Source organism: Tinamus guttatus, unplaced genomic scaffold (assembly GCF_059628265.1).
Source record: "Tinamus guttatus ecotype Peru unplaced genomic scaffold, ASM5962826v1 Tinamus_guttatus_pri_ptg000852l, whole genome shotgun sequence".
Classification (NCBI taxonomy): domain Eukaryota; kingdom Metazoa; phylum Chordata; class Aves; order Tinamiformes; family Tinamidae; genus Tinamus; species Tinamus guttatus.
Window position 1 is genome coordinate 285,445 of NW_028289386.1, and position 27,056 is coordinate 312,500.

Sequence of the window (27,056 nt, forward strand, 5' to 3'; positions counted from 1 at the left end):
ATAAAGAATAGTTATGTGATGGGACGTATTTTGCTTCTGAAGCTATAGAAATGAGTATCAGTCTGTGGCACCAATCTGCCCTGGTGGGATTTCCAATGTCTACAGCCTGCCTTGCAGCAGTCTTGCGGCTGCTGAGCAAAAAACAACTTTCCCTGGAGCACAGGCTAACAGTGGGACACTAAAGAGGGATAGTGTGGAAAGGACTGGGATGAAAATCAGAGAGAAATATAGATTTGGGAAAATAGGAGTCAGGATGAGGAAAAGCTAGAGGGGAGCACACTGTGGAGAAAACAGGAAATGGGTAGACAAAGGAGAGGAAAAAGTCATCCTTCTAGAAAGCGGTTGTTGGACATCAATGGATGATACCAAAAATACAGTCTGGAGCATGGGAAAGGGTTAAGTTCACCTCTCCTTTGTGGTATGTTTTTCTTTTTAATACAGGTTATTCTTAGTTCTAAAAAGTTGCATTTGTTGGGTATCTAATTGCATATGGTATTTTGTCCACTTAAAACACACTTAAAAATTAATCACAGATTGTGAATCAATCAGGTGCAAGATGTTGCAAGTGGGACATTTAAACCAAACCCTTTCCATAATGAATTGAAATACGTTAGTAAAATATTTCATTAAACCACTGGCATTCATTCAGAATAAATTTTATTTATCCTGACTCAGTAGATGCAAGATTGGAGTTTATTTAGGAATAACTGTGTCAAGTGAATGAAGCCTTTGGGCTGTGAATTAAGGTAAATAAATAATAGTGAGTTTGATGCATTGGAATTATTGAATACCATATGTAGTTTTGGCTTATTATAGTAGCAACTGTAGTTAAAACTACTACAGTTATAGTAGTATATGTACTCAAAATATGCATATAGAATTTTATTTTCGTATTCAGATGTTGCAAGGGTGTAAAAATATGGACTTCAGATAGCCACTGCTCCTCCTGATATGCTCGTTATTGAGTCAAGACTAGTTAAGTGTTACAGATGTAGATAGTGTGCAAGCCATCGCTTTTCACCCTGGTTGTTTAACAAGTAATATCTATTTGTAACTGCTGCCTGATAAGTTTTTCATAATTTTCAAGGCTTAATTGCCATTTTTGTATTTTGTTTTGCACATCTTTTGTTTTGAGTGTCCCAATTGAAAAAAAAATAAAAGAATCAATCATTCTGTATTGATCTTAGAACCTTTTAGCTAAGAATCATTATTAAAGCATTATAAGGTCACATATGTTAGTAAAAGAATGTTTAAAAATGTTGGTTTTCTGTCCTGCTTGTGGTTGTGTTCATAGTTCAAAACAGAACTGCTTCCCATTAGATCAAAATTTTACACTGTTAAAACTTAGTGCATCTTGTCTGTGTACTGTGAAATATTTCCTTTAAACAAAACAAAAAAAAGAAATTATGTGATCTTTTTGAGTTTATTTTCAGGATAGAATACAGACAGTTTTAATTTTCTTGTGTCATCCTTACAACGGCCTGAAGTGCACAGGAAAGTCCAGTGTCCAGTGTCATCCCCTCTTCAACTAGGATGAAGGGGGAAAAAAAAGCAATGTTCCTGACTGGGGTATTATAGAGATATTGTCAGAAACCACTGCAGGAGGCTTATATAGCTTGCAGGGGGAAAAGGATTTCCAAATGGCCACCAAATAGGAATGTTGTGAAACTCTTGTTTATTTTGACATTTTTTAGAATTGCTACAGGAACAGGTTGGCGGGTGATGCAGTGACTGGAGTTTTGAAAAGTCCAGGAGAGAAAAATGTTGTTCTGTGAGAGCACTGGCCAAAATCTATTCCTGAAAGTTTAGATCCTCCTAAAACTTGTGAATCAATTACTTGATCAGATGTTCCACATGCACTTTGTGCCTCCCACACAAGTCAGCATTTACATCGAGTCTGCGCTGCCTCCCCTCTGTACTGTGTCACGCGGGGAAAATCTGTTCTGTGCAGAGCAGTGACAGTGGCCGACCCAGTGGTGGCGAGAAGGCTGCGGCCGGCGCTTGCCGCTTTGCGGGAGGCAGGGCTCGCTGCGGCGGTCGGCCTCGCGCACGCTGCTGCCATGCGAGGCGCGTTCCGCGCGCTTCCACATCCACCCACTCAGCACAGATGCTGCCCCCTTCCCACGCCAGCGCCCGGACGGCTGCACGCGCTGGTCTCGCACTGCCACCTAACGGTGTCCGGCCCTTGCTGCCCTGAGGGAGGGCTCGCAGGGCCCCGGGAGCTTTGTGTTTCTTCATGGAAACTTGTATCGTAGGGATACCACAGAAAAAATGGTGAAACCTGCAATAGAGAGATCCAGCATCTGTGCCCCAGTATTAGAATTAAAATATATTAATGCTTCTGCTTAAAAATATGTTGGCACTCACTGCTTGTAAGGCTAATGCATCAGTTCAGCCCCCTACTTAGAATCATAGAATCGTTATGGTTGGAAAAGACCTTCAAGATCATCGAATCCAACCATAAGCCCCTCAAAACCAGCCCTGCTAAACCATGTCCCTAAGTGCCTCATCTGCATTTTTTTGAACACTGCCGGGGACAGTGACTCCACCACCTCTCTGGGCAGCCTATTCCAGTGCTTCACCACTCTTTCTGTGTAGAAATTCATCCATCCTAATGTCTAACCTGAACCTCCCCTGGTACAACTTGAGGCCGTTTCCTCTCGTCCTGTCTGTAGTTGTTCTGGGAAGAGATCAACCCCTATCTCACTACAACCTCTGTTTCTATTTCTACTTATATTTTTCCTATCACATTTTCCCATTTATCAATGATGGTTAATCATTTTACTGACATGTTTCTTATTCACCCAGTGCTACTTTCCAGCGTGCATCCTCGTCACTGCTGTTGCAGAGAGCTGTGTTAATGCCTTCTGGTTTGCCTTGTTTAGTCTATTCCAATGTCCTTTCTGCTGGGCTGCTTGCATGCCCGATTAACAAAGTACAGCTGGTACAAAGGCTGCTTCTGAGCCTGACTGGTACCAGACAGAGGCAGAGTGTGCAGCAACTCCAGTTCTCGCTTGTTTATGCTGCTTGCCAGTCAGAATCCGTGTTTATTTAAAGCTGCTCCTTTTGACCTGTAAACTCCTGTGGAATTGAGGTTCAAGTTACCTTTTGGTAGCTGTATCCAGTTTTGAGACCTGAGTTTGATCTGTAAATACTGTCACGTATGCTGGAAATCATACTCTAGGATTCTGAAATTTAAGGGGAATAATCCTAAGTTGCTTTCATAGCCAAGCTCTGTTCAGTAGAATCCACTCTATTCTGTTACTGTAGACTTTTTTTTTACTCACAGAGATCATAGGCTAATTTTAGACCCCTGGCAGATGTAAATACTCTGTGTATACACAAGGTCTTATAGTTGAATTTGTAATCGTTGATGTATGTTGTAATGTTAAGTTAAAATTGTTGAGTGCTAGGTTATATTGACTTTAAAGTAGGGGATGCTAGAATGGTGCAAGAAGGACTTGGCCCAGCTAAGTTTGGATCAGCTTGGGTCACATGTGGCCCAGTGAATGATCCATTAGAACTAAATGGATCTAAAGTGGATGTGCATGCCCTTTATGTGAGTACCGTTGTGACAGCATTGTAATACTGCACGATTATATTAGATATACTGGTATAAGATGCTTAGCTTGTCTCTTTCTCTGAGGTTTTCCGAATTGCATTTCTGGTTCCCAGTTTCCTTTACAGTGATGATTTTTAATCAAAGACAGGATTTGAAGAGTTACTTCTAGTGGTACGTGACTACTCTTACATAACTAGCAAAGCGACAGAAGGGTGGTGGTCAACAACTTCATTGTGTGCGAGTGTGATCTCTGCTGCTACTGCTAGTGCATCCTCAGCCTAGAATATTCAAATGAAGAAAACAGAAATGCTTTCCAAAATCACATATGTGCCTGCTTATGAGTAAACTGTAAATCAGTTTTCTCTGTAAGACCTTCGAAGGACTTATTTATCTAACTGATAAAAGATACTAAAATTCTGACAAATAGGAATCAATTCTGTTACTTGTTTTTTAATTAATTAATGTATTTATTGTGGCACATGAGTTTAATATAAATATTTCTGGGCACTCACTCATGGTATGTATCATACATGAGATACTGTCTAGTAAATCCTTTATGCATACTTGACGTTTTAGAATACTTGTAAAGAACAAGATATTACTTTAAAATCTCTTTAAAGAGAGAGAAAATTAGTCTGCATGTATGCTCTTATAGTTGTCAGCATTTTCTGCTCACTAGCCAGCATTCATAAAATTCAAGGTCACTAGAACCTTTGTGACTTACTGATGTTTATAAATTTTCGTGTTGTGTTATCACTCTTTTTTTCATCAAGCATAGAGAAATACTGCGACCTTCATTGCTAACTGTTACATTTGTTTTTTGCACTATTTTCCTTGTTTCTCTCCTTCTCATATCTGTTATCACTTCCCCTTGCATCACATTTGATTCGTTGCGGATTTTTTTTCTGTTTTTTAAAAAGTATTGCTATATACCCCTGTTGTAATCCAGTGCTACTGCTGAGAGGCTTCTGTACCGTGTCATTAGGTCCTTTGTACCTGCTTGTCCTAATGGTCCTTTGAATATGAACAGAATTTTATGGAGGGAAACTTTTGTTTTTGTATAAGTGCTTCTTTCTTTTTTTTAAAAAAAATGCCTGCCTTAAGCTTTTTTCATTTAATCTGCTCTTGGCTTTTCAACTTGTAATTGAAAAATGTAGAATAGAAACAGCTACCTTGAATCATTTTTAGATTTAAAAAAAAAGCCGAAAATTATGACTTTTAAGTCTCTTCAAATGACTTTTTATACATATTAAATATGATTTTAAATATATTTATGGAATAAATATTGACTCAGTTGTTTCTGGGTTGTCTTTTATTGTCCCTTTTTCTTTTTTTTTTTCCCCCTCCAGTTTGATCTTAAATGCTAAGTACTGCGTATTTGTGTCTCTATAATGTATTTTGTGTAGCAGCATAGTTTGTAAGCATCAGAGAGAGCATTTTAGTTCTTAGTCTGACTTTGTGGTCCAAAAATAAAAAAATAATAATCTATTTCTTAAATTCATCGAGATTAGTTTCTGAAAATGGGATTCAGCTGGGGCTGGAGACCTGAGTGGTGACTGCACCTGGCCGTGCACAGGAGAAGGTGGCAGAATGAATATGGCCAAGTGTGAAGTGCTTGTCTGCACTGAGGGAAGAGCGCTGTCATGTCTTCTTTAAAAAGAGGATTAACTGTTTTTCGTCCATTGACTTGAAATAAATGGAATAATTTTTTTTTTTTGTACGGGGATGTTAGAAAATACTTTTTAGTTTTAAAGAATGCTGTTGCATAGAATCTGCGTGCCCAAGCAAATCCCTCACATACTGCCTTTATGCAGTGACAGATTGAATAAAAATAAGCAGAACCTGCTGGTTCTCACTTGGGATATGCCCACTTTTCCCTTGTGTTTCACTGTTGGCAGACAGGTCAGTGTATCCTGTTTTGCAGGAAAATGGTTTTTAACTTGGGATTTCCATAATGGAAGTGTGGTCTGTGTGTCCTCCTGCATGTGCCTGCAGGACTTCTGCTACAGGGGAAGCAATAAAGTGACAGTGGAACAAGGTCACCTAAAATTGTCACCCTGATGATGTCCTGTGTTCTTAAAGTTGGACTGATGCCGAATCAAGGATTAGAAAGTATTCTCACTTACTTGGCTTGATGTGCTGATTTCCTTTTTAAAGGGTAAAGATTGAGCGTATTCAGTGTTAGTGCCCCTGAATTTTGAATATAAATGTTATCGTAATGATTTTGCTTAGTCCCATTTTCTGAAGACAGCACAAGTTCATAAAGTCCCAAATAATCAAAGGCCATCAAGCAAAGAAGTATCAAAACAAATCATTTAGACTTGTTTTGGCCTGTTTTGTAATGTATTTATATTTTTTTAGTCCTCCATGTTATTTCTTTGGAATAGAGTATTCCAAGCACATCTGCTGTGCTGATGAAATGAGCAGGTGCTTTAAGTGAAATGGCACTGGGGCGCACTGGGGATCTGTCACACCCACAGGGAGCTCTGAAGCTCTTGTCGATTCCAAGCGTAAGAGATTCTGAGGGCTGTTCGGGCTTAAAAGTAGAAGTCATGGCACTTCCTTTTTGTAAAGATATAAAGATCAGTTCTTAACATTTTGATTTTAAATAAGAATTTTCAGTACTGCTGGGGAAGTAAGATAGAATTTCTGTTTTAAAATAGCAGTGTGCAGTTTTTTTTTTAAATCTTCTTTATGCATGAGAAATGTTGTAGCAAGAGGTAGCTTATGTAGCATGTACTTGTAGTTACCTGAGCTCTGTGTAAGTACATAGAATGCAGAAGAGCTATAGGGCAGTATTTCCCTAGTTACCACTGTGAATAGGAGCAGACCCTGTGAGAGCTCCTAGCAGCATGAAGCTAAATGAGGGATGTAGCAACAAAGGCTTAAAGCAGGAGCAGTTTGTTCTCGTTCGTATGGGATCAGCTGTAGGAACTTTACAACTCATGTCTTGTGAGCAACGGAAATAAGAAACTGAGTGTTTTTGCAAGCCAGTCTCTTAGTTGTTCAGTTAATGCATTAATCACTAGTAAAATTTAAGTGTCTTGGTTTTTTAAGGCTGTGTATTTAATAATGAAATATTTCAAAGAAAGAGCTATCTGTATATGTCTTGTGATGGAGTATTATTAAGCTGAAGTTTTACACTTCAAACTATGTAAAAATTATTGAGAGAGAAGTTAACTTTTATGGAAATATTCACAGTGATATTGTTAACTGAAAATTAGTGCTAGCATGTTTTATCATTTTATTATTTACTTCACTGTGTAATAATTTATTATGTAATTAAAATGATAAATTTATTTTTATTTATATTAGATTTCTTTTCCAGTTACACAAGGTGTGTCTGTAATACCAGATTTAGTTTCATAACAAGTTTATATCCACAATTTGTTGGAACATGAGCTGTTGTGCTATGTAAAACTTTCAGTTGTAACCTGTTTACTAGAATGTGCTCCACTGAAGAAATGAATGTTTGTTTTTCAGAAGCAGATTTCCTCAGAAAGATTTAGAGGCACTGTTTCCTGGGATGAGTGCTGATTTCACTAGCGAAAACTTTTCTGCTGCTTGGTACCTGATTGAGAATCATTCAACAACCAGGTTTGTTACTATTATAACATATAAGTAGTTTTAATAACATCAAATATATGTGAATTTTCATTATATGAGGTGTCGGTGATGCTTGACATTGTAGTAATCTGTTTTTCTGTGTGAGGAGACACTTGTGTCACTTTAGGCTTAAGTTCTGCGTAGTCTAAGGGGTTAGGCAGCATGGCCTTGAGTAGGCGCTCCAGTTGTTAACCCAAGTCATGGCTGTAGCCCCAGGAAACGGACTGAACAGACCAAGAGTGAAACTGTTAATGGGTGACAGTTGGCTGTTAATTGTGTAACTGAGCACGCTCAGTTCCGAAACTTGTACATGTTTGTGATAGATAGTACTTGACATCATTTTAGAGGAGAGAATAAGCCTTCTTTTGGCTTCTTTTGGCTGGAGATTCTGATAAGAATTTGATGAGAAATACTCTTTTGCCAGTTTATTTTTTTTTCAATTATCTAATAGTAGAAATAGCCCTTTTTAAAGAAAGAGAACTCCAGAACCTAACTCTTAATCTGGGAAATACTTTGTTTTACTGCCAAAGTGGTGGTGGATTGAGGAACAAGAACAACAGCAAATGAATGTTATTGCCTAATACAAACATACTGACAACATCTGCTGAAATAAAGAAACTGGAAGAGAAGTGTTTAAAAATTATTCTTTATATAAGCTGAAAACTACTTTGGAATCAATAGGTTTTTTGAAAGTCTAAAAGATGATAAAGTGAGAAAGGCCACTTTCTGTTTTTAAGAAGTTTGTTCTAAGTTGGCCTCTTGGACCGTTATCTGTTTGTTACTCTTGCGTGTAGGGGTGGCCACTGATAGGACAAAAGGGTGAAAGACAGGAAGTTCTGCCTGAATTTGAGGAGAAAATTCTTGACTGTGATGGTGGCAGAGCCCTGGCACCAGAGAGGTTGTGGAGTCTCCTTCTCTGGAGATCGACCAAACCTACCTGGATGCCGCCTTGTGTCACTTGCTGTAGGTGTCCCTGCTGGAGCAGGGGAGTTGGGCTAGATGATCTCCAAAGATCCCTTCCAGCCTCAATCACTGTGTGTTTTGTGAGGGCAGCAGTGACACTGCCAAGAGACATGTAGAATAAGTCAAGAAAACAGCAGAGCCCAGAGCACTATGTATATGATGCTGCAATGGGATGAAGAGAGCCCTTAGGAAAAAAAAAAATGAAACAGTCAAAAGTGGGCCCACCTCATGCACTTGTGCACTCAGGCACGCAGCCTGCATGGTAAGGGCAGTATATAGGAAATCCACTCTGCATGTGGAATTAGAATAAATAGGGAAGTGGTAGGTGTGCTGGAATTCAGCGATGAACAGGATCTTGGGAAGGACAAGCAGGGAGAAGAGAGGGAGGAGCAGCTGTGAAGCTGGAGCTGTCTTATGGAATGGGTAGCAGGATGGTTGGGAGCTCGTGAGTCAGAATCAGAAGAGGCCCAAAAGGATGACATTGCAGTGAGAAGAGAAAGTGGATGTAGTCTTCTTCAAACAGCTTTGGGAACCCAGGTCTGCTTCTCAAAACTAAGATCAGGGATGTGATGATCAGTGGCAGCCATGGCACTGACTGCAGTGTCACAAGGGGAGTGGGGAAGGCAAGTATCAGAATATACACCCTGGATTAGGCAACAGTAGTACAGAGGAGGATCAGGTTTGTGACATGCCATAAATTTCAGTTGGCAGTCTAGTGCAAATCATCTTCTAGGGTGTATCACTGGGACTGTGTTATGTAGATAGGGGGATAATTATTTTGCTTGATGTTGTTAAAGCTGCAGTTGAAGTGTTCTGCCCTGTTCTGGCTGCCCTGCTTGAGGAAAGGTTCTGGAAGTCATGGCGGCTCTTGAGACAGGTATCCAGATGACTTGGATATGTTTGACAGTGCCTTGGATCTAAAAGCAAGTTAAATAACTTCTTAAAACTGACAACTCTGGTTTATCCAAATTACAGTGGAATATGAACAACAATGATTTATTCTTAAATAAAACAAGGTAGCAGTAAAAACACTGGTCATCAGTGCTACTGTGGAATTGACAGTCTAAGTACCTGTATTAGCTTGTATGGACCCATTTAAACATATACTATGCCAGTACTGTGACATTAGATCAGTGTCTGAAAGTCAATTCTTAGGTGCATTTGAAGCTTCCTATTAAGAGGATACACATGTAATGTTTTTCTTCTAGTATCAGCTCTCACTCTTTCTGTTCCTGGAAAAGTTCCATTAGTTTATGTCTCTGCACATCAGCAGATTGCAGTCATGGTCCCCTCAGTTCAGTGGAATAAGAAAAGCTGATTTCTGTATTTTGAATGGAAAATTTCTGCATGTTCATATTGGTTTAGAAAATCATAAACCGGAAAGCACTGAAGGTTCAAAAGTGTGTAAAACTATCAAAGACAAGAATGGCTCAAAGAATAGGATGAATCTGATAATGTTGAGATCCGATTAAAAATAGTTTTGAAAAAAGAAAAGATTCTTTTTTTCTACTTGGAAATGTTTAGTTTTAGAAATATTCTAGAATTGCTATTAACTGTCCATTATCTTGGCCATATCATTTGAGTTCTTTTTCCGGAAACATAACAACTATTCAGTTCTTGTCCTCTGTGTAACCTCAGGTATTAGGAGTGCTAAATATGTGGTGCACTGGTGTTTTGCTTAGCTTATGTATGTTTTTTCCTTGAAGGAAATTCTTTTTAAGCAATCAAAATAATGTCTTTTTTTTTTGTCCTGACATAAGCATGACAAGTATAAATAAACTATTTAGGCATACTATTAGTTCATCAGATAAAATGAAACCACTTAAATGGAGAACAGTGCAGATTTTTGTTAGTTTGAAAGTGCTGCTGGTAAGTCTTTCTTGTACATGCAAGTAGGCCAATCCAGCCAGTAAATAATGTGATTCTTGACCAACAGATCAAGACAGGAAATAAAATAAAAATTTGTGGCATCGTATCTGTAAGAAGAAAGCTGTCTCTAAGGGCACCTCTATTCCTGTCTCCCAGCAGGTGGTGATAGCCATCTTGCGTCCTGATCTTTAAAAAAAAAAAAAAAAACTTTTTTAATTTGATTTTTTCTCCACTACGGGGAGGGAGGGTGGCCTGCAGGTAGGAAAAGGGACTTTCCTAAGGATAAAAATCATGTGTTATATTTCTGAGCTGCTTTACAATGATGATTTTACAGTGGAGCCAGTAACACAGCTAATTAATCACTGTCAAAAAAAAAAAAAAAGCTATGCAAGTAAAGAGTCAGTCATTAATGCAGTTATCAAATCACTTTTAAAATAATTGCAGCTGATTGCCAAAATAAAAGATATGAGATCAAATATAAGTTGTCAGTGATCTAGAAAACTAGTTAGGAAACTAACATAGAAAGAAACCTTCCGTAGACATAACAATGGTAAGTTGGGCATGAATATTCAAAAGTAAAAAAATCCAATGAATTGCATATGAAAAGACAGACTTTCATAAAGTAGGAATCTGTTCAGCTTCTCTTTGTTTTGCTGTAATACTCTGTTTAATTCTGAAACTTGGGCCAAATTAATGTAGAAATAGTGAAGGAATTCAGAAACCGAAAGTGAAAAAGGATTGTGAACTAAACTGAAGAGTTAAATATTAGAATAGTAGAGATCTCTCTAATACTGACATTTGTTTAATCTAGTATACTAAATGTAGTGATTTAGCATTGTCTATTTAATGTAGTACAAATAGTTACTATGTATGTAGAAGGAATTTCTTATTTGATTTTAAACTTTGACAAAGTGTTTTCCAACAAAAGTCATGGAAACTCGCTGTGTAGGACTAAAAAGAAACCCCCAAAACTAGTTGTCTAGACATGTAGTACTAAGAGAAAATCGTCATTATTAGGGAGCAAACTAGATAACAATCTCTCTCACTTTAGTAGTTTCCGTGACGGTAATAGGCACTATTTTGGAAGTACTGGGTTCTGTTTATTCATTATTTGACCCTATTCATTGTAAGAATGTCAGTGATTTTTTTTTTGTTGTTTATTTTCAGTTTTGATCAGCTCAAAATGGCAGTTGTGAATTTGAAGAAACAAGCCAATAAGAAAAATGAGGGGAGTCTAGCTTATGTGAAAGGAGGGCTCAGCACATTTTTTGAAGCACAAGATGCCTTGTCAGGTAAAGTGAACATCTTAAATACAGTATAAAAGAATAAATGTTATCTGCGTGTGTGGTTGACTGCAATATTTAAAATATCCTATTGTTCATTATAATGTTTTCTGGAAGAAATCCATATTAGGTTGGTCACAAGCTGAATCTGGCTAGCTGATTGTTGTGATATGGCAGGAGATCGCACCAAAAATATGTGACGGGAATGGAATGAAATTATATCATCCACAAATCCAGAAAGGGGAGGAAATGTGGAATTGGAGATGATATCAAGATGATTTACAAACCATAGTGACACAAAAATTTCTGTGTCCTGTAATCAGTCTGTAATATTCATATGTATATTCACTACTCTCTTAACGTAGAAAATCGGACGGATTCTTGTGTCCTGCTGGCCGAAGGGAACATGCAAACACAGTCTGTAGCGAGATCATAGTTTGTCTGCACCATTTATAAATATACTCAAAACATAAAATGTTCCTCAGGTAAAAGCTCATCATGGGCCAGCAGGGTTTAGAGACTGTGCTAGATAAGGAAGTGACTGTTCTGGGCCATTCCCAGAATTTCCAGACCGTTCTGGGCTTTGACCTGTACTTCGGTGCTGTACTCCATAACTGTGCTGTGTTGTAGGATAACCGCTCCTCATCACTGATTGTGTTATGGGGGCCACAGAGTAAAATAATGTATCTGCTTACAGCCTCAGCCAGGTGGCACCAAGGGCTGCTCCTGGGTGACTCAAAGGACAGTTGGCTGTAGAGCCATTTACAGGCCAGTCACTAAGCATTGCTAGTCCTTTCCATGGCGCAGGGAGAAGAGAAAGCAGTGTTGTCTCACGTGCTGCTTCAGGCAGATTAGCCTGAGACCTGCTCTCTACAGCATTTGCAAGTGATTTTACCTGCCTACCTCACTGATTTTTAGTTTAGAGAATTTATTTTCCATAAAAATGTGAAGTTCATCCCAGAAAGTAACTGGATTTTGAGCTTAATTTCTTCACCCAAAATTGACCTCATGCTGATCAATTTTCAAAACCTTCATGTAAATCTGAATAGGACTTCAATACCAAAAGAAAAGGATTGAAAGACTTAGTGGAAATATTGAAGAAAATGCTTTTGGTCATATGAAAAGATGCTTTGAAGAATCATTATCTGATATTCTTTGACTTTTTTAACTGAGTTTTTATTGCATTCCAAGAATGCAGAATGAGAGGCTATTTTTCCTTAAAAATCTTAAATGTCCTCAAAATCTTGAAATCCTCAATCCTTCTGAACAAATATTGAAAATGTGACTTCTTTATCACATCCAAATCTGTTTTGCAGGTAGAACAATTAAGTAGTCACAAAGTTTCATAGTTCTATTCCCCCGTTGTTACTGTTATAGATAAAAAGTATTGCTGGTGGACATGTGTCGTCTTGTAAGGTTATTTTTTGAGTTAATAAAGGTTTAGTAGGACTTACAGTAAATTAATTCAAAACATAAATGCTGTGGCTTTTTAGAAAGATTAAAGACTTTTGACATTGTCTGCCAAAGCATCCTTACAGGTACGCTTAGGAAGTGTGGCTAAATGTGTAGACTGAGATTTTATTCATACTTGCATAAAATTTATGGATTGAGGACTGAATTGTAGAGCTCAGAGTTGTGATCAGTGGTGCAAAGTCTAGTTGGTGGAGGATGTTTTCTTTTTCTTTGTATTTCATTTTTTCTTTGTAGTTCATTTTAAGTATGATCCATTACCATGTACTTCATAGCTATTTCTTTAACTTGTATGTGTACCTGCTTTTTAACTCATATTTAATTTTTTTTTTCATTTTTTTTTCCCAGATGAACTCGATCTGGGAAACCCTTAATTGCTCATTTTGGTATAGATTTTCTCATTAGCTGGGATCAGTAAGATCAGTCTTATTTTGTGTCTGCTATCGAACTGTATCACCCATTTAAATTAGTTACCATCTTTTCACAAGTAAGCGACTAAAACCATAAAAAGCAATACCAAGATGCTTATTGTATTATGTGATTTAGAAAGTGTTTACTAAGAAAATAAAAGGTCAGATAGGCCAGAACCCTTGCTGCTTGGTTTAATTTCCTGGAAAATAGAATTGCCTTATCAGATCCTCATGTCTCTGTGTCTGTTAGCTCGGCTGACAGTTTTGGCGGTGACTTTGCCGAGGATATGTTCAACAGGAAGTTTGTTTCGTCAGCCAAAGGGAGCTGTAAGCTGAGCCCGGGGGAACGGGGCTCACCTCAACTTGACCCACTTGTCAACATCAGGCACTTCAGCTGATTCATTTCCCATAGTTCTAGTGGCAACCTAGAAAGTGGCATTCCTCAAAGGGCGGCTGTTTATGTGATGGCAGAGATGTAATGTTTTACTGTCATGAGCAAATGATGGCCCACCCAGGTGTCTTTGGAGAGCTAGGAAATGAATTTATTTTGAGAATACTTATACTATTTCTTTTGCAGTACTTTTGCTGCACACTTTGTGAATCTAGTTGTTTTTGAAGTGTTAGGCTGCAGAGTTTCCTTTTAATTAAGTAAAATGAAAAATAGGGAAATGGCCACTTCACTTGTCCAATTATGTGGAAACACGCTGGTCTTTGAGAATCGTGTTGGACAGGAAAGAAGAGACTGCATTGTTTTTCGAAATGATATTTTGAACAAATTTGAGGTTTATATTTGATGCTCTGGTTTATCATGTCAACAGTTCTTCTGGTGCAGTGTAATTAGTGCCTTTTAAATGATTTTCAGATAGGAAATAGAACTGCTAGCTGTGTCACAGCTCTGTTCTTCTTCTTATTTCCACTTGGAAGGCCGTATGGCCTGGGTGATAGCCAGTCTGGTGGAGAACTTTGACCATACTTGGCCTTTTCTTCTCTACCTTGCCTAAGGTGGGATGATGCTCAACAGAGTGGAGTGATCCTCTGTCTGCCAGTGGATGTGGCCTCTTCCTGCAGAGTATTTCTGCATGCCATCCCCTAAGGCCGCTTCTGGGGTGAGCATGTCCCTGATCCAGCGTCTGGGTCAGTGTGCGTAAACAGCCTGTGCTGTCTTCATGTCTGTTTAATGCATTTTCTGTGAAACTAAAACAGAAGAAACTGCTGCATCTTTGTTCAATTCTGAGTCACGTTGGGAATTTGGGAAACTAAAAGCTGATGTTGGCCTGTCATATAAATGTTCCTTTGCTTCTGTTTCTTAAGTGTACTTTAAAAACAGTTATTGGTTAGACTTAATGTTTTTTTGAACTCCGGACTACAGAGAGGAATAATAAGTTATGTTTGAATTGAAAGCCAATGCACCTAATTAATTTTTAGTTGGTGATTCCATTTGCAAATAAATTATCAGGTGGCAAATAACTAATTTTAAAGTCTTTTTTTTTTTTTTTTTTTGGCATTATTACGCTTCTCTCAGGTCACTGTCTCTTATCTTTTGCCTGCTTGTCCAATGAAATGCTAATCCATGACCACTTTTGCAGGGTACCAAGGTGTCAGACTGTTACGGCAGCTTTTCTTCTTGTCATGGTTTTGGTTTTTAATATATGCAATTTACATTTTATTGCTCATTTCATTTTTCCCTTACTCTACAGTCTCAAATATGTTTTCCCAAATAGTATGAGTTTTCATTGAGCATATGGATTTGAGTAAATCAAATTCTGGTATATGATTACTACTTACATGTTATGCAGTTGACTTGAAATAACTGGCGTAGTTCTTTGTTGAGTGTTCTCAGTGGTGTGAGTCCATTACTGTTGTCTTTCTCATCCCGCTTCAAGCAGCAGAAAATAGTTGTCTTGAGGTAAAAAACAGTGCACTCTTATTACTAGAAATTTTCATTATGGTAATTCAGAGAGGTCAGATGCAAAGGGGCATGGGAACAAGTTGCTCCAAGATATCAGGATACAGCATGTACCTGACATTTGTTTTACAGCATGTTAGCCACCTGAAGGTAACCGTTGGTATGCAGGCATGTGCCCCAGAGCAGAAGCAAGGCACCTTACCTCACTTTGTGAATTAAGCAGTCATGTTGGAATATGCTCTGTGCTCACTGTCCAGCTTTCCAAGTGGATGCTCATGTCTTGAAGGCTCAAGATATCTTTGTGCTGTATTATAGAGAGAGGCTAAGGGACACAAAGGGGCGAAAGACTAGCCATGCCGATTCTAGTTTGCCGCTTAAAACTTAGCTTCTGGTATTGTGCTACTAGATGACAAGGAGAAAAGAGTTTGCTCTGCGCAATATGTGCTGAAAGAGAGGTGGTGTGATATGGAAGTAACATGCCAGTGAAGGATGTAGCTTGGTGCTAGGTAGGACGCGCTCAAGGAGAGGCTTCCTCTTCGTGCAGTGCCCGTGATCAGGTCCCATGGGAGACCATTCGTTACTCTAGTGCAACTGTGAATAAGTAAAACTTAGCTTGCCCTGATTGACAAAAGGCTCAAAGTTTTGTTTGTTGGTTTCTTTGTTTGTTTGTTTTCTCCATAGTCCAAACATGGAATTTTTAGTGGAGCTGTAAGGAGACCCACTGTCTTTATTACCTGTTGCTGAAATGTTTCCCTAGAAATGGTATACATTTCCCTAGAAATGTCTCATGAAGCATTCAGTGCTTTATGAGAGCAAAGTTTTTTAAGACCTCACAATTTTGTTAGACTATGATGTTTGGCCTCCTATTTCCATATTTCCATAAAACCTTCCCCTCACAGCATTGTGCTTTCTCAAATTCAGGAAAGTTCTCTTCAAATTAGAGGAAAAAAATATGGTCATATATATATATATATATATGTAGATATATATATGAATGCAAATGCCTTTGTTTTCCTTGTGAATATATATATATATATGTAGATATATATATATATTCACAAGGAAAACAAAGGCATTTGCATTCATGCATTTCCTGCTATCCTGAAAGCAAGATAAGATGTGTGATATGTATGTGTATATATAGATATATATATATACACACACACACGTATACACAAATATATAACATGTCCTTCCTTCCATTACTATGCTTGAGTGCCAAGTTCTTTATGGTTACCATATTAACAGCTTCAGACCTACTTTGCTGAATCAGTCTTTCCTTTTTGTCGTTTTTTTCTCTTGTTTTCTGCATCTGATTAAAAAGGTTTGATATATTTTGGTTACTTTTTCTCTTCAATAATATTTCTGTGCATATGGATAAGATTTACAGATATGCTAAACTGCATGTCTGTCCCTCTTCTCATTAGAAAATAGTTGAATACTTGCATGTATTTTGCTTTGAGTTTGTTTTGCTTTGAGTTAGGCATAGGAAGTTTTGAGAATACCACTCCTTGGTGCTTATCTCAAAATACATCTACATAAAAATCTAATGAGTAAATAAAAAATTAAATTTGCAAGTCAAAAATTGCATAACCCTGACAAGCGTGGTTTAATTTGTTACAGATTTACAGCTGCCAAGTAGCAAACCCTATCCTTCCTTAGAAGAAATCAAATTGTTTTCTACACAAACAGCAATCAATTTAATTGCAGTTTATTTTACTATGGGCCTATATTTTGGTTTATTTGCCAGATTAAACTACTGCTTTTGTTTTGACAAAACGGAAGTATTGGGTCACAGTTTAGAGCTTGTGAGCTCTGTGCTTAGTCTCTTCCTATTAAAAGTTACTGCTTCACTGAAGCTGTGAAGTTTGCAAGCCTCAAATACTCTGACTTAGCTGGGAAACTGGAACCTCTATTGGCAAGGGTAGTACAAAAGGCTGGTCTGTTTCTGCACGTGGTCTAAGTGGGCAGCCCCAGAATATCCTCACCTTATTTACTGTGTGCTTCTTACTATAAAACTTCTTGTAATTATAAATGAGCACTGCTGGATTTGGAAATGCTGAGAAGCGACCTCAGCTGCTGTTCCAACTTGCATAGTTCGTATTGAGTAAATCCAGGTGACTCACAGTTCAAACATAAAATACTGCCCATGCCCCTCTTTTTGAGGCCTTCAGGGGGAACCCTAAAACTTGTTCCTTGCTGCTCTTACCCTCAACTCGTTGCTGGCTGCAGTATGAAGCTGCAGTTGGAGTTAATCTAACTACTGGCTGCATACAGAGGTGCGGGCTTGCTTTCCACCTGGCCTCTCCATGTGCTCCCTCCTCTTCCCTTGCATTGCAGTGGTGCAGCTCTGGCTTGCTTTAGGCAGGCTCACTGATGGGTCAAAACCCTTTTCTTTTGCTGAATTAGTTTTCCACCTCATCAGCTCACAGCTCTGCCCTGCGTTGCTGTGATTGCTAGATCCAGCAAAAGGAAGCGTGCCGGTGGGAAATAGTGATAAAAAGGGGAATCATCCCAAACTACAACCGTCCACCATTACATGATATTGGTCCAAGATGAAAGAATAACACGAGTATCTCTAAATTCCTTCCCACCAGATATTAGGTCAACAGATATTTTTCTTGACTGCCTACAGTTTTGCTTGTTTAAACTTGTAAGTCAGAGGGTTCCCCATGGAAGGAACATTCACTTATCTTTCTAAAAATTACTTAACACAAACAAAGTTTAGACTTTCTAGTAAAGCATTTTTCATAGTATTTTTCACTCTGCAAACTTTCTTTTGTAGCACAACTGTGGCATACATATGGAGGCCTTCTTGCTATATCTGAATTTAATGGGTGGAAACATCCTCCGTACACGAAGAAAGCCAGCGGCATGTTAAATACGTAGTAAGGAATTCAACAAGTGCCCTCGTGTACCGAGAGTAATTAGGATAGGTCTACACTTCTTTACTATGTCCTAAGAGAGCTCAACTAAGACAATGGTTGAATAAATCCCTTCTGCTTTACCTGTTACATATGTTTAAGATGCCTTTATTTATACCACACAATGCTTTCCTTCCTCCTAGAATTATTAATACTTAGTTAATACTTAATACTTTGTTGGGGGGGAAAAAAAAAAGATGAAATATTTTTCTCCTTGTTGACATCCTGTTCTCCGCTGGAATACCTGTGCACTGGCTTAATGTGATAACTTTTCCTGGGTTTCCCCAGAAGAAATTCAGGTCGTCTGATCATGATACAATTTCTGACTAAGCTGTTTTCAAAATAAAGGAATTACTGTCCGTGGCTTATTGTTAGTTAAATTGGTAACATGTTAAGTCACAGGTTTTCAGAACTTACTGTTCTGTTCATTAAAGGGAATTTTGATCATATTTTTTATGTATCTTACAATAAAAACTCTTTCTGATGGAGGTTTAGATGTTATAGTTAAATTGTGGAAATTTGGAGTCATGTCCCTTTCATCAGTAATATTTAAATTATTTGGTCATCAATTAATGCTGCGTAATTAACACTTTCCAAGTATTGCATTTTAAAAATCTTTGAGACAATAAATATCTTATTTTTTATCCACAGCCAAGCAGAAAGTATTTTTTTGGAAAATACACTTAAGAACATGATTTGAATATGTTTTGATTCAATTGATTACCATCTGGCAGTGTTTCTGCATAGCATCTAGGTAGCACGGGCAAGTAGGAGTAGTTTTGTAGGGGAAGACGGCTGGTGCTGAGAACCTGACGTGCACATTATTGGGCCCCCAGAGTGCTTTTTCAGACTAGCTTGAGTATCACCCTGTGGACAGAATGCCAGGTATCTGTGGGAGCACCTTGACTAGGCTCGTGGGTGCACTTTAAGTTGGTTTCATCTTAAAAGAATCCGGCTCAAGCACCCCCGGACTGCTCTGTTGTGCAAACGGAAGCAAGGTAGTTGGGAGGCTCATTTAAAGAAGGCTCAGAGTGTTCCAAACTAAAAGGTATTGTTATTCACTTGTTTAAAAGCACAGAGCACCAGCGTCTTTGTGGGTAGCTTAATTCTTCTGAGAACTGGTGGGAAGGAGTAGTAATTTTATAGAAGACTTCTCAGCTGAAGTCTTTTTTTTTTTTTTTTTTAATCGGGAGGAGCCTATGACTACTTGATAGAGAAAATTGTTAATAAGTTAAAAATTTTAAAGGAAAATCATATGATTTTAAAAATAATTATATATGTAGGGTGCATGTGTGCAAGATTACTAATAATTGTTATAAAGCTCAACGGAGAGGAAGAGGAAGAGGAGACTGAATAAGAGACAGGAAGTAGAAGAAAGCAATATTTACACTCCATTTGCTACCCATATTTCCAGAGTGGTATAGAGGAGTCAGTGTCTGCTGGTAAACCTGTCCCTTCCTTTCAAAGAAATTATGATGAAAACAACAAATTAATGCTGGTACTATTTTTTTCCAAACCTGTTAGTAGTACGCTGTGGAAACTAACTTTTGGGGCTCTGGGCATTTTAGGACAGGAAAAAATAGCATCTTCTCAAAACAAAGCACCCCCATCATTTTCATGTGGTTTTCAGCGAAAGCACCACAGTGCTCTTGTGTAGTGGTTAGTGCCGGCTGTTGCTGCAAGGTACGCTGAAATTACGTTAAGTGCTGTGTGATTGCTTTCTTACGGATGTAAACAACTTATTTGGGGAGCTTTCTGACACTTGATTTTGAGGTCATTTGGATCCGCTATGACTCTCTCTCTCTATCCTTTAATTATTAACAATATTTTTTTCTGTGAGATCAATAGGAAAGGCCGGTTTTGCCCTGCAAAGCAAAAATATTTTGTATTTGAATGATGCTTAGTTTTCAAAACACTAAATAGAAAGAATACTCATACTGCAAGATAGCTAGTCAGGATTATTCCTACCAGCTTTAATTTTTTTTTAGGGTTGTATGTAGAGGAAATCTGTGTTAAAGTAATGGTTAAAATTCTGCAGTGCTTGGCTCTCAGCCCTGTACTGCTCTAGACTGTGCTGCCATGAAACATGTTTGTATTTTTTATGTCTAACAAGAAAAATAACACTTTAATTTTGAAAAAATAATGTTTAAAAATGTCACTTTGTTGTAATGTATTCCCGCCTATTAAAATGTTCTGCATTTTAACTAGACTCTTTATTCCAGCAATCCATCAAAAACTGGAAGCGGATGGAACGGAAAAAGTAGAAGGATCCATGACGCAAAAACTGGAGAATGTCCTGAACAGTAAGTTTTGTCTGTCTACCAGCAACTATTTATGGATTTTGGGCTTTATAACAAGTTTTAATATATTGCTTGGAATATGGTAGAAAGCAGAAAACAGGGCACTCTCTTTTGCCATTTCCCTTTTGATGGTAGTGGTTTTAGGGTGTGAAACTACAACTTCTGAGGAAGTGGCAACTTTTGCCCTGAATTTCAGTGGACAAAGGATGGAGTTTGTGATTACAAAGAATAAAAAACAAAGTAAAGGAAACCTCCAGACTTTAATTTAAATGAATTTTGGAGACATCTCAATTTTAAGTGTACAAAGGAAACAAAAGACATAAATAGACATTGCTGTGGAAGCTATATCTAAATTAAAAATTTAAATCAAAGCTAAATACCAAGATTGAAAATACTTTTAGCAAAGGAGGAAAATACAAAGCCTTGGAATAACAAGGTCTACTGTGGGATATTTTTCATGTTTTTTGATGTGCTGTCATTCAGACTATTTGGAATTAATATTCTTTTAGAAATTTCAAAAAGTTCTCGATACACAGAAAAGAAGGTATTAGTTGTAGGGTTTTGCTGAGAAAGATCACTGGAACTTACTGCAGCTTGGTATGTGTTTCTTCAGATCAAAAAGTTACTTTTTTAATTCTGGGAATTTTGCCAAGATAATTTTACTTTGTTTCATTGTGATTTTTTTCACAGAGGAAGGGATGTTTCCCTTAGTGCTGTATCAATAAGCAGGACTGACATCCAGATCGCCGACTCTGTGTTGGAAAGTCTGAGTGTGTTTTATGAAAAAGGGAAGGTGGCATGGGAGCGTGCTGGTTTTGTTCTCCTGCGTGAATAAAGCAGTGACTGTGCACGTGTGGAACAGAAGGAAAACAGGGTCTTTTTTTTTGTTTGTTTGTTTGTTTTGTGCACAGCTTTAGTTTTGCTCATAATAATACGTTAATGTTAACAGCAAAGGGGTAATTTTGAACATCCTGTGTAGCCTGGGATGCAAAACTTGACATAGGTATATTTACTATTTGAGTGGCTTGTGTGCCAAAATCTGCTTGATACAAATAAGGTAGGGAAAAAAAGGCATCAATGGCTTCTGTAGATGCAGTCCCCAGGGCTCTGTATCAGTGCCACACCGTGCACCAAGCACAGATCCTTTGGAGAGCACTTTCCCTTTGACAAAAATATGCAAAGGATTTTAGCATAAATGAGGAAAATGGTCAAATCTTGCAGGGTCATGACTTTCTCTTTTACAGGTAAGTATGAGACAGACCTACCTGTAAATGCTGGCTGAAATCTACGTGCAAACAATTGGGATCGTCCTTTGCAAGCTGGCCCTTTAGAGGAACCTGTGCCAGCCACTTCAAGTGGTATTAGGTTTAGCTCGGCTGCAAAAAGAATTGGCTCCTTTTCCTCCTGGTACTTTGCAAGTCATGACTGGTGGGAGGCAGAGGGTAGGAATACAGGGATTTAAAAAGAGTAAACAATATTATGCAAAGTAGTTTAGGATGAAAGCCTTGTTTCTTTTCTGGCCATTCAAAAGTGGCCTTAGTTACTGTTCTATGAAGAACTGACTTTCAAGTGCTTCTGTAATATATGAGTCAAAGGACCTGTTTTTAAAAACTCCCCAATCCTTAATCAATCTCGAGTTTTATTTAGGTGCAAATTTTGGGAGACGTATTTTGTGAGCCTGATCAGGGAGTCTGAATGTATTAAGATAGTTTGCCAAATTGTTGGGATGAAGCTGCACAGGACAGTAGATGCAGAATTTGATCATGTAGGTGTAATTATAAGTGTTTGGATGTGCAATTCAATGTCTTAAATAAGATATTAAGCAGATATATATATATATATAATGTACGTATTTATGCCTTAGTATAATTAATTTCACAAAGGACTGTGTCTTAGAAGAGGTCAATCTAATTCTCTGCCTTATCAGGCATTTCTGTCAGGCTCTATGAAGACAACTGTTGGATAATTAGGATTTTATTATGAAATAAAAAGAAAATTCGTACAGAGCAGACAAATCCAGAGCAAATTGTCTTAAGAAAATGAAGACATGTTTTGCTTAAACTAAAGATGGATAGCACTGTGCAGTTTCTGCAGTTCTCAATTGCACTTTGAAAAGCATTGTTTTGTAATGAGTAAAGAAAAATGCTTTGTGAATATAACTGTAATTGCCAAAACTAGCACAATGCTTGTTATTTGGCTGTTATAAGAATGGACAAGAAACATCTTAATTCAAACAAAACAAATTTTGTTTACTAGAAGGATTTATGAAGCAAGCATCTATTATAACCTCAAGAAAAAGAAAATCTAACTTTATCTATGTTCTGCATTTGAATGTCCAGCTAGCTGTTTCATTGTGTATTTCTCCTTAACAGATTAAAGTATTTTACGCTAAATAGTATGTAGTAGGAACAGCAATCCTCACAAAGCATTTTTTACATCAGGGCCTCAAAATTTCAACGAAGTTTAAACATTATTTAGATATAACAATTATTTCACAAAGACTACTTTTAACATGAGCAGGCCACCCACAGTGTTGACTAGAGAAAATGGCATGCACGCCACCCAGTGAGACTGATGTAATTTTTTTCATCTTTGCTTAAAGTATAGTCACTAGACCAGATAATGTAGGAGCTTTTACAGGCAGTGATCAAAAAGCCTAAAACAGTTCTACTTTTTTATTTCTTTGACTAATAAAAAATAAGGCACAAGTTGAAAAATGCAAATATTCACATGCAGTGTAAATCTTTTCTACTATAAATGAATTGCTGTTATTCTGTAGGGAAATTATGGGGGATCTTTAGTACAATACAGTGTATTTTGTAGTCTGAATAAAAAAGTTTTTAAGAATGTATTTATTGAAGACTGTTCTAGTATCATGTAGAAACTTTGTTGCCTGAAGTTGTTGACCAAGGGCTTGATTGTGTATGCAGTGAAGCCAGCAAGAGATTTAAAGTTATGTGAAGACAATTTATGTTTATTTTGTTGCAATGACCAGCTACTTATAGTCTCAGTAATGTTATCATCTCTGATTTAATCATTGCTCCTTTCAATAATGACTCATTTAAGTATCAAATAGTATTAATCGTTCTGTAGATTTAATGTAAAAACAACAAAAAAAGTTTACAAAATCCACAACGATAACTTTTGGAGCTATGACATTAATTAACATAATGAAATTATACTGTTCTAAAAGGAAAACTTTGTATGACTTTTCTGTATCCTGAGATGCATAATTTAGCTGTAAAATGTAGATCAGGAGCCAAAGTAAACTATAAAATATCTGAAACTAAGTTAAGCATTTGAAATAGGGGAGTGTGATTGTTTTTAATTGCTCAGGGAACTTACCACATTAAAATGCTAAGTGGTTCACTTTGAAACAGTATTTCATAAATTGTAAAACGTTAGCACAAAAAAGAATAAAACATTAGCAGTATTTTTTCACTTGCTCTGAAAAAATATGAATAAATATGTCAGTCATTAAAATGAGGAAAATGTGCATCTAATTCATACTGATTGCCTACTTTTCTTATTTTCATCCTTTTTAAAATAGGAGCCAGCAACACAGCAGATACCTTATTCCAAGAAGTGCTGGGTCGCAAGGACAAGGCTGATTCAACGAGAAATGCACTTAATGTCCTCCAGCGTTTTAAATTTCTTTTCAACCTTCCCTTAAATATCGAAAGGAATATCCAAAAGGTATGATCCTTTAAAAATATTTTTCTCCTTCCTGAAATTAGTCTATATTATCATTTTTATGATAAATACTAATTTTGTTTGCTTACTTTTAAGGGTGATTATGACGTGGTTATTAATGACTACGAAAAAGCCAAGTCACTCTTTGGAAAGACAGAGGTTCAAGTATTCAAAAAATGTAAGATTGAAGATCTATTATTTATTTTCAGTGTTTTAACTGCAAGGCTAAAAACACATAATAGTCTGGGGAGCTTTATGGGGTCTCAGCTTTTGTTTGTATGGAGTTCTCTTTAGATTCTGAACAATTACTCTAAACAATATTTCTGGCAGGTTTCCGACTGAGATATGTACTAGAAAATAATAAGCGTAATAGGAGATTGCAGCCAGTTTTATTTATTTATTATTGAGGCTTTGCTTTACCGGATATGTAGCAGGTTTCAGTAACTAAAGGATATGACTTAGTCTGTCCCTCATTGGCATATTTTTTAAAGACTTCAAATTTTCTGTTTTGTAAGGCTGTTGCACTCAAACTTTTCAGATATAACTTGCTGTAAAATGAGTTATAGCAATTACTTCATTGAGTTCAGAAAGTTCCAGTGCGCTAGAAAAATAACTTAATTTTCAGTTCCCTCTGCTGTGGACGGCACACATTGGACTTATTTCCTCTCTCTGCTCCTAGATTACGCTGAAGTTGAAACCAGAATCGAAGCTTTAAGAGAACTTCTGCTGGATAAGCTGCTTGAAACTCCATCAACATTGCATGATCAGAAACGTTATATAAGGTAATCAAGCCTAAATATGTTTCCTAATGGTGTGGTGAATAGTAACCACAAATACTTTATAACTGCAACATTTTAAGATTTTATGAGTGTATAAATAACGCCAATAGGCAGTTGATGGTTTATTGAATAATAAAGAACATCTCCCAAATGGGAGCAATTAAATGAAAGATAATTGGGATTTAATTCTTTTTTTTTAAGTCTAAAACTCATGTTTTGATTCTGATGCTTCCTATAAACCATCATATTGCAAGTCTAGTCTGAAATGATTACTCGCAAGTTGCAAATCTCAAAATAGATTATTTATGTGTGTTCTATTTTATCTTGTCTTGGTTGAAATAGAGACATTGGAAAGCTTTTAGTACAGACCTTCATTCAAATTTGAGTTTGGCTCTTTTACTACTCATTCTAAGTAATATATTTCTGGAGCATGATCTATTTCCCCATTTTCATTGAAATTCCCAGCTTTTTTGATATCTTTAAGGATGTCAAAGTTTATTTCAGATATACTAATATGTGTCAGTTGGATCTCCTTATTCCTGTGTATGTAATACCTTGTAATTTGGAATTAAGTCAGGTGTATTTATTTATTTATTTATTTATTTTTAATTATCTTAAAAATTTAGACTAAATGTAGTACTGTGTGAGGCATTCCTAAAGCTCACTGATACCTGCTCAAAGTCTTTGGTGTTTTGTGTGGAGTCCAATCCACACAGGACAAACTGCAGTGTTGGAGACTCAGATCCCATTATTTTTGAGGCTGGACGAAAACCAACATACACACACATGGAATGTCTCCTGTTCTTTGGGGTGCTATAGCAATATCACATAATTATTATAACTGTGTTTTGAGATGTGTTCTTAAGCATTTTGCACCTTTGAAGGATGTGTTACTGTTCTGTTTTTGTTTTCTGTGTCAGTCTTGAAAACCTTAAAGAAGGTAACCCAGGACTTAACAAGCTGTTACAAAAATTCTCTGAAATTGGAGCTGTATCTCCTTAGGATTCTGAGTCTTTTGGTTTTTCCCCAGCTCCATACCTGGAGAAGCATTGAATCTTTAAGCCTCCAGCCTTCATTAAAGCAGTTTTTGTTAATATAATTCCATAGTTTATTCCACATCTGTAACACTGTAACAAAACCGAGCAGAGTGCACACAAATCTTTAATAATTTGATGCTAACGAATTAACATAAATCCTGCACACAAAGTGTATACAGATGTAGCTTTGCTAATGGGGATTATACTCCTACACATTCCTGGCAGCAAGGTGTGAAAAAAACTTTCTTCAGATCACTTTAGTTAAAAATAAATTAACTATATCCTCCTAATAAAATAACTTCCATAAAAGGATATATAACCTCTATATTTGCAAGTTTTTTTTTTCTTCTTTGGTATGTTTGTTTTGAATGTCTATGCATATTATATTTATGGTTAGGCGTCAATCCGTATTATTCCCTTACTTTGTTACACTATTTACATTGGTAATTATATTAAACTGTTTAAAAATCAATTTACCATATCAATTAGCAGCTGAGGGGATGCATTTTTTTTCCAAAGACACCAGTTATATGTGTGCCTTTAAAAAAAAAAAACCTCTGTGTCTAAACAAAAAATAAAGTCCTCCTGAACACTGATGAAGGACTTGAGCTCATAATTTATAAATATCACTCTTTCAAAATGGTTGCTTGTGTAATCTCCTCATCCATCCAGCTGATTGTACTTTGACAAACAGTTTATTTTGCATGTTCAAGTACTGTAGACAGTTCTCAAGAAAGTCGGAATTTTGCAATACAGTCCTAATTAACATTAGTCAGCCTTGTAGTAATACAGCTTTTTTGGAGGGGCTGTACACTCCTTGCAGGGCTTAAGATCATCAATCAGGGTACCTCACCCTGGTCATCTTGCACTTTTGAATGTCTTGTGTCTAATTACCGCAGAATGTAGCGGGACACATTAAGTAGCAGAGCAGCTACTGCTTTTTAAGCATTATTTTGAAAGTACCCTTGCAAGTCACGTAGTCTTGAATCCTACACTGGCCTATACTACTCCTGTGTTCTTAGCAGTCGCAGCGGCCGACTTCTGAACACGCTCTGAACTCTCCCCAAAGACAGAGGGAGTTTTTCTTCCACTTGTTAGAAATTCCACAAAAAAGAAAAGTCCCAATCTCTTGCCTTATCCTGTGTGTATATTCACACTATGTGTGTACATCCTAATGCAACAAAAATAATCAGGAGCTTCATTTATATTCATTTTTGCATGTGTGTGCTGAAGTAAATGATCATCCAAAAAATA

At 37.2% G+C, this 27,056-nt stretch overlaps 1 protein-coding gene across 1 annotated transcript in view; it reads left to right on the plus strand.

Moving 5' to 3' along the window:
• EXOC2 (exocyst complex component 2) overlaps positions 1-27,056 on the plus strand; it is a gene marked incomplete at its 3' end in the record, with an annotated part of 56,388 nt that overhangs the window by 9,071 nt on the left and 20,261 nt on the right. The window contains exons 4-9 of the mRNA XM_088537709.1: positions 7,046-7,159; positions 11,168-11,292; positions 20,216-20,296; positions 23,844-23,989; positions 24,083-24,164; positions 24,666-24,768. Coding sequence (XP_088393835.1) covers positions 7,046-7,159; positions 11,168-11,292; positions 20,216-20,296; positions 23,844-23,989; positions 24,083-24,164; positions 24,666-24,768 — 651 coding nt within the window. The remainder of the gene's footprint in view (positions 1-7,045; positions 7,160-11,167; positions 11,293-20,215; positions 20,297-23,843; positions 23,990-24,082; positions 24,165-24,665; positions 24,769-27,056) is intronic.